Genomic DNA, 7,322 nt, shown 5'->3' on the forward strand with positions numbered 1-7,322 from the left:
GTGCCCACACTTCTGTTTTTATCTTTAAGAACGGGTAAAAATAGTAGCTGTTGAGTGCATCTAAATGGAGACAAGTAGGGACATGCTGCAATGTGTCCATCAGGATTACAGACTTTGTCTAAAATTTAGACTCTAAATGATGATGGCTGGTGCAAAGTACTTAAACCTTGGTAAGTGCCAAAGTACACTTCTCTTCAAGTCAGTCTTTCAGTCTCACGTGCTACGTTAGTGTTATGGCAGTGTCAATGTGTCGTTGTCATGTGATCTTTATTCTGTGACTGACTTACCAAAGGGTGAGAGAAGACACAGGTAATAAAAGCAACAAAGGTATTATGATGCAACAAAAAACATGCATATAACCCCACCCCTAACTGCATGCCCGCTGGGTGAGAGGCCTGTTCCCATAAGGTCCGCCACCATGGTGTTCCATTTAGGGCCAAATGAACCACCTAACCATTTGTGGAAAAGCAATAAGAAGTCGTGGCAACACAGCAGCACTTCAGGCTAAGACAACACAGAATATTTATCATGGGGAAGCCAAAAGAAGAGAGCACGGGTGTCTTTCCCTCTGCCTGGTGTGCTTCAGGCATACATTATCCCATGTATAGAATATAATAATAATATATAATATAATAATAATAATATTAACATTAATTAAATATTTACTGGTATGGTCCACATTTTTAGAACAGTATAATTTGACAATATAAGATCTTATCTGCAACATCAATACAGTGAATCCCCGCTATTCACGGGAGATAGGGCCAGAGCCAACCAGAAAGTGAAAATACATAAAATGATCACCCTAAAAAAAAGAAAAACATAACGTGAATAAACATGATCCCACCCCTCCCCCACAATGCATCAAATTTCAGGGCTACAGTATAACAGTGTCTATATTTGGTAGAAGAGTATCATAATAAAAGACGGATGACGATGATCCAAAGGCGAACGGGGCACTTTAAACTGCGTCATTTCCAGCCTCTCCCTCGCTGTCATTTTAGAACACTCCTGTAGTCTCCTGCACTTCGCTTGCATCGCCCGCCCGGTACCGGTATCTCATGGTAGTCATCCAGTGTTCAGACACCTCGCTCCGAACACTCCCCACGTCCAAATCAGATTATTACCGTAAGGGGAGGAAAAGTGGATCCTGACGTAAGAGGCTTAAATCCTGCACCATCGCCAACACTCTCAATTCCGAGCTTCTTCATCCTGTCAACGGCGGAGGCGTCCGTGCAGAACATCGAGCATGACTGCTCCGCTTCTTCTCTGAGACGAACCGGGAAATGGACCGAAGAACCAGCAACAACGACATGGCGTCGTATCTTCAGGTGAGGCCGCCTACCCGAGTTCGACGGTGATAATTAACTTGTGAGGGGTACTATGATACACGCAATGATAATCACGCGCGTCTAGACACGCAAATCGGGCAATTAAATGTGTTTTTAATGTTATTATTGGGGAGGATGCGCGCGTGTCCGAGAGGTTAAACAGGTGGTTGAGAAGATGGACTGTTGTCAAGGCGCGTGCACGCAGACCTCCTCGGCTTTGCATTTAGAGAATCTGCGGGATACATTGAAAACTACATTACGGCCCTCACTTGCCATCTGATTTTCTTTTAAGTTTCTCAGAGAACGCGAAAATCACACATTTAATTATAATTAAGATATCAAAACAAATCAGATAGATTAGGGCGGGGTGGGTCAGTTGTCGTCTCCCAACTCGAAAGGTTGTAGCTTCTGCAACTATTTTTTGTATTACATATTTGACAAGTAACCGTAATTGCATCACAGTTGCATACTAATATGTTTTTGCCCCAGATAGGTCCAATATTGTATGCGTTTTTGGTAACCAAAAGGCCATATCACAAAGTTTCCATATGTCAGGACCAAGGAGACTCATCAAGAGCAGGTTTATTTATACCCATTAATTTCCCAGTTGAATCACTGCCCCGTATTAAATATAATTGCTCCAAATGCAGTCACCACTGTACACATAACCGAATGCATTGAGAAAAATAATGCAGCGCATGTGTGACTTACAAAGTCAGTGCATTATGATCCGTGCAACAAAATGGCAGAAATCTGCACAGTTTTAATAAATGCCTCCCTTTTTTTGCATACAGATCGCAGACGATGAGAAAGGCTACAACCTGGACCTTTTCTGCGTGCCCAGACATTACGAAAAGGATTTGGACAAGGTGATCATTCCTCATGGACTCATTATGGACAGGTGAGCAACGCGACAGGGGGCAATGTGTTGATAGTAGAGTACACCTGGGGGAATTTGCTTCTCAAATCACTACAGTCCTTTATGCAAGAGGTGAATTTGAATAAGGGCACAAGATCACATCAGACACTTGGGAGTGTGGAGATCTGTATTGGGCAAAGGGTGTTTATAATTTACACAAATGACATTTATACCATACTGTGTATTAGTTCTCTGTGAAATATTTTGCTTGATTTCCAGGACGGAACGTTTGGCCCGCGACATCGTGCGGGACATGGGGGGCCACCATATCGTCGCCCTTTGTGTACTGAAGGGCGGCTACAAATTCTTCGCAGACCTGCTCGACTACATTAAGACGCTGAACCAGAACAGCGATAAATCAGTCCCACTCACGGTGGATTTTATTAGAGTAAAAAGTTACTGCGTAAGTTCATGCTCTCTCTTTTGTCATTCAAGTATTTGATGTGAGATTTATGCAGGTGACTTTAAAAGTAGAGTATCATGAATATTACTGGTTTGCTTGGAAGACTGTTGTGGAAAAATCAGAGTTAGTGACTAATTAGAAGGGCTGAATGCAGTAATACCAGATAGTGTATTTTTCACTTTATGCTCTAAACACACTGGCTAAGCATTTACAGTACATCTTAATAAATTAGAATACCGTGGAAAAGTTATTTTTGTTTCAGTTATGCTTTAGAGCAAACACAAGAAAATTCATTTCTATAGACATATTGCTACATATTTCTATATTAAAACCCTAACCCGAGTTTGAATCCCTAACCCTGAAACCCTAAACCTTGTTTGAAACCCTATCCTTAATTTGAAACCCTAACCCTAGTTTGAAACCCTAGTCTGAAACCCTGACCCTAGTTTTAAAGATATTTTATTGTTTATGTAATATTCCAATTTTTTTGACCTTGTGAATATAGGGTTTCTATTAGTTTTGAGCAATAATCTTAAAAAAAAAAAAAAATCATGACTTTCACTTTTGGAAATGAACTACTGAAATGCATTTCTACCTTGTTCAAATGTATTGAAATGCACAGAGGGGCTCTTAAGGACCTCTTCATAATGTAATTTTTCTATGACTCCTAGAATGACAAATCTACTAACAACGTCAAAGTTATTGGAGGCGATGATCTGTCCAGTCTCTCAGGAAAGGTCTGTCCCCTCCTCATTATTACTGTCTTGGATCATCTGTGTACATAAGTCTCATTCACGTTTTTGTCATCCCTGCAGCATGTTTTGATAGTTGAGGTAAGAGTCTCTTCTTGGATGGGTTGGATTTTAAATGTTTTGTTAACTACACACTTGAAGATTTGTGACTGTATTGCAGCATGCTGTATGCTTGAGCGTTGCCTAATGTTGACCAGTCATGCTATGCGTCCCCATGTAATAAAGGACATTGTGGAAACGGGAAAGACAATGCAGACGCTGCTCTCCCTGCTAAGTAAAAGCCGACCCAAGATGGTGAAGGTGGTGAGGTAAGGCCATGCGGACTCATCCGGGCAGTCGCCTGCAAGCGTGCTTCCAGTCAGCGTGCACATACATGCTAATGGACACTCTTACTTTCAGTGTGGAGCAGCTTAAGGCTTAATCTGCATTAAGAGAGAGAAAGAGAGTGTGTGGCCACTAAGTGTTTGAAGCTTCGTCAGTTTCCTGTGTCGGGTGTAAAAATAGCATTGTCATGCTTGATATTTATAGCTCGTGCTTTCACACACTGGTGAGGGAAATCATGTTTTTAAGCGAAGAAAAAAAGTGGCTGAAGAACATGACTTTAAAGGAGATTTATAGTGAACCCTGGTTTATTGTGGGGTATAAATTCCAAACCCAAGAGGTGAAAGTTTGCAATACAGTGGCATCCTGACTGACAAGTTTTTAATTGTTCCACAACCACATTTGTAACTCAAAACACTTGATTCCCTATTGAAATAAATGCAAATGCCATTAATTGATTCTAAACTCCCTCCAAAAACTAGACATTTTCTAACGTTTTTCAGTAGGAAATGAGTACTCTACATTATTCTAAAGAGAGGAAAGTTCATCCAAGACAAAAATAGAATTCTCACCATTATGTCGATCAATGTGAGGCTTCTTCAGGTATACATGCATTGGCCACCAGTGGTCAGTATAATACAGGCAACCAAAATGACAAGCCAGTCTCAATTGCTCAGTAAATTGCAGTAATAATTGTTTACACAGAGAAGAATATTTGTCTGTTTTCAAATATCTGTTGCTTGAAGGGCTATACCACAAAACAGATGCTATTCGGTAGCCTGTCTATGGAAATTCATATTTTATGTTCGAGTTAAGCTACTAGACATATAAAGGTAATAAAAAAACAAAACTGATAAGCTGCAGCTCTTATCGCATAGTTATGTCACTCATACATCAAGGTATTTAAGAAAGTATACGGAGACCAACCATGTGATTATTATCACTATTATTTTTTGATCACCTATTCAGAAACGCTTAAAAAATTAATGCCTGTTTTCACTTTTGCATGCATGGTTCTGTAAATAAAAGGCAAGTGTGCTTGCTCCAAGCTGTTTGTCACTCTCAGCTGAAATTGACTGTAAAACTGACACAAAACAAAATTGAATGAAACATTGTACAATTAAATACCAATATATTCACCCAAACAATGTAATACTGAAAATGTATTAGCTTAATACTAACGCCATGCAAAACATCATTGACGAGCTAACGGAAATTGCATACGTAGGAACAGCAACACATACAGACACAGCATCCAACAATACGCTGAGGCATACATTCTGAGGTTAATCCCATCTCCAGGGACCCAACCTTTTGTACAACAATAATTAAAAAGTAAACTTTTCCATAATATGTCACCTTCTAAATGCGACAATAATTACTTAAAATCCCTCAGGCTGGTTAGCGTGATAAACTTTGACTCCCAAACACAAGAGAGCTGCGGTGTGCGAGCTAATTTTAGCTTATGAACCCCTTCAAGTGCTTTTAGTAGAAAATAGATTTTGTGTTGAAGTCGTTGGCCACAAGCATTAACATCGTTTTGAAAAAAACTGTCTTGTTCACACAAAACTGCCGAGTCCAAATAATAGACAATAGAAGTCAATATTTTTAGTTTTTCCCCGCAATTAACTTAGTTCTATGCATATTTGCTCAGATATTATATCTGATATTTTTTGTTCAATGTCAATTCTCATGAACATACATCTGCTTCCTGTTTGCAGCCTGTTGGTGAAGAGGACTCCCAGGAGTTCAGGGTATAGACCAGATTGTAAGTACAGTACGATGTATTTTCACATCACTCTCTTATAGCATTATACACTAATAAAGCTCTGATCAGGATTAACATTCATTTCAGGAAAAAATGCTTACACTTGATTGCCACATGTTACATAATGTTTTTAGTGTTGATAATCTGTCCCTTGAGGACGCTTGCTAAGCGGTGCAAAGGATGCCTCATTAATGTCGATTTGATCCGAATCGCAAATCTTGATACAACAAACGAGGCTTCGCTATACTGCTAGCTTTTCTTTCCTGCATCTCCATTGACCATTTGGACGGTTGTTATTAGCACAGGCAAACAAAACTAACGTGACAACGTTACTTTGCAGACATTGGATTTGAAGTGCCCGATGCCTTCCTGGTGGGCTATGCTTTGGACTACAACGAATACTTCCGAGATCTCAGTGTAAGTAAGAACATACATGAACTATTGTGCCTGGGAGGTTAATCTCAGTTTCGCAAAACACACTTGACAATATGATTTGCATTACATTCTTTAGTCTTTATGCTGATGTCAGCTTCTTGTGAAATTCTTGTACATTTAACACAAATGGTGAAATTACAGCCACGTTCAAACAAAGGTCCTGCTCAGTGAGAATTTTAACACGCATTTTACACAGTTGTCCTAAATAGGTTTCACACAGGGTAGCTATAAAATCACAAGTCTCTTTCGCGGACACAGCAGGGATTTTGTGATCTGGCAAATTTCTTCAGGCCTTTGTCAGGCTTGCAAAGATGGCCCCTTTGGCACAGCCAGTGTTTCTCTTATTTCTCTGCTCCTTCGCAGCATATCTGCATACTGAATGACAAAGCCAAGGAGAAGTATAAAGTGTGAGGCGATGACGAATCAAATCGACGACAACTGGGATCACTGTGACGAGCCTCCTCTTCTCTTTTTTTTTTATTTTTATACACAAGAGTCTGTAAAATGTTCAAAGGACATTTCTAACCCTTGTAACTGAAAGTTATGATGGATATTTTGGTTGTGATTTATTTATGTATTTATTGATATCAAGAGATGATTTACGTGTACATTTACATGTATCTATTATTTTACGGAAAGAGAATGTAACTCATTTGCTGACTCAGGCTTTTCAGTGAGTAAAACAGCCTTTTAGTTTGCACATACTGTATACTCTTGCATTGTACTATATAGTCACGCATTATGCCAAGTGGACGTGTTAACAATCAACGTGCTGTATGTTTTATTTGGTAAATGACATTTTGATGATAAAGGTGTTGCAATACAATTCAGTTGAAAGCACGGCCGTGTTTTATTTTTGCCGCACATGAGACTATTTCCCAATAGGGGAAGTAATGAAAAAAAAAGGGTATAAACATGAAAGACTAATACACAGAGTTTAAAGTGAAGCTCTGTTCTAATCAAATTGAAGTCCAACAATTTTCACATTGCGTGCACAGATTTAAAATAAAAAGTTAAAAATGATTCGAAAAATTGCCATCTGTTCTACAGAGAGATTTCACAAAATAAACATCTTACATATATGTGAGATGTCTATAGACGCACTGCAGAATTTCTGCCTTCAACACATGCCAGAAAAATAACATTCTGTTTCACACGAAGATTTCCCCTAAATACCTTTGGGGGAAATCTTTGTGTTAAGATTTCCCCTAAATACCTTTGGGCAAAATCTTTGTGTTAACAAATTCATTGCGGTCCTTTAATAACCTCGAAACAGTATAAAATCTGTAATCATGATCTAGAATATATTATTAACAGACCGAAAACTTTTGAATACAAAATTGCAATTGCAGTACAGTCCCAAAGGTCCTCCAGTCCAAGGTGACGCTGTGGG

At 39.2% G+C, this 7,322-nt stretch overlaps 1 protein-coding gene across 1 annotated transcript; it reads left to right on the forward strand.

Moving 5' to 3' along the window:
* Positions 1–941: 941 nt before the first annotated feature.
* hprt1l (hypoxanthine phosphoribosyltransferase 1, like) lies at positions 942–6,769 on the forward strand. Its single transcript, XM_088379050.1, has 9 exons — positions 942–1,331; positions 2,126–2,232; positions 2,470–2,653; positions 3,325–3,390; positions 3,469–3,486; positions 3,631–3,713; positions 5,448–5,494; positions 5,835–5,911; positions 6,293–6,769. The coding sequence occupies exons 1-9, from the start codon at positions 1,287–1,289 to the stop codon at positions 6,338–6,340; spliced, it is 675 nt and encodes a 224-aa protein (XP_088235176.1). The 5' UTR covers positions 942–1,286; the 3' UTR covers positions 6,341–6,769.
* Positions 6,770–7,322: the final 553 nt, after the last annotated feature.

This window comes from Syngnathus floridae, chromosome 6 (genome assembly GCF_059516105.1).
Source record: "Syngnathus floridae isolate MCC-2025c chromosome 6, RoL_Sflo_1.0, whole genome shotgun sequence".
NCBI lineage: Eukaryota > Metazoa > Chordata > Actinopteri > Syngnathiformes > Syngnathidae > Syngnathus > Syngnathus floridae.

Excerpts from the sequence above, each read along its gene's own strand:
- hprt1l (XM_088379050.1), top strand. The coding sequence starts at position 1,287 with ATGGACCGAAGAACCAGCAACAACGACATGGCGTCGTATCTTCAG. Across the intron at positions 2,233-2,469 it reads CATGGACTCATTATGGACAG|GACGGAACGTTTGGCCCGCG; the intron begins GTGAGCAACGCG and ends CTTGATTTCCAG. Across the intron at positions 5,495-5,834 it reads TTCAGGGTATAGACCAGATT|ACATTGGATTTGAAGTGCCC; the intron begins GTAAGTACAGTA and ends GTTACTTTGCAG.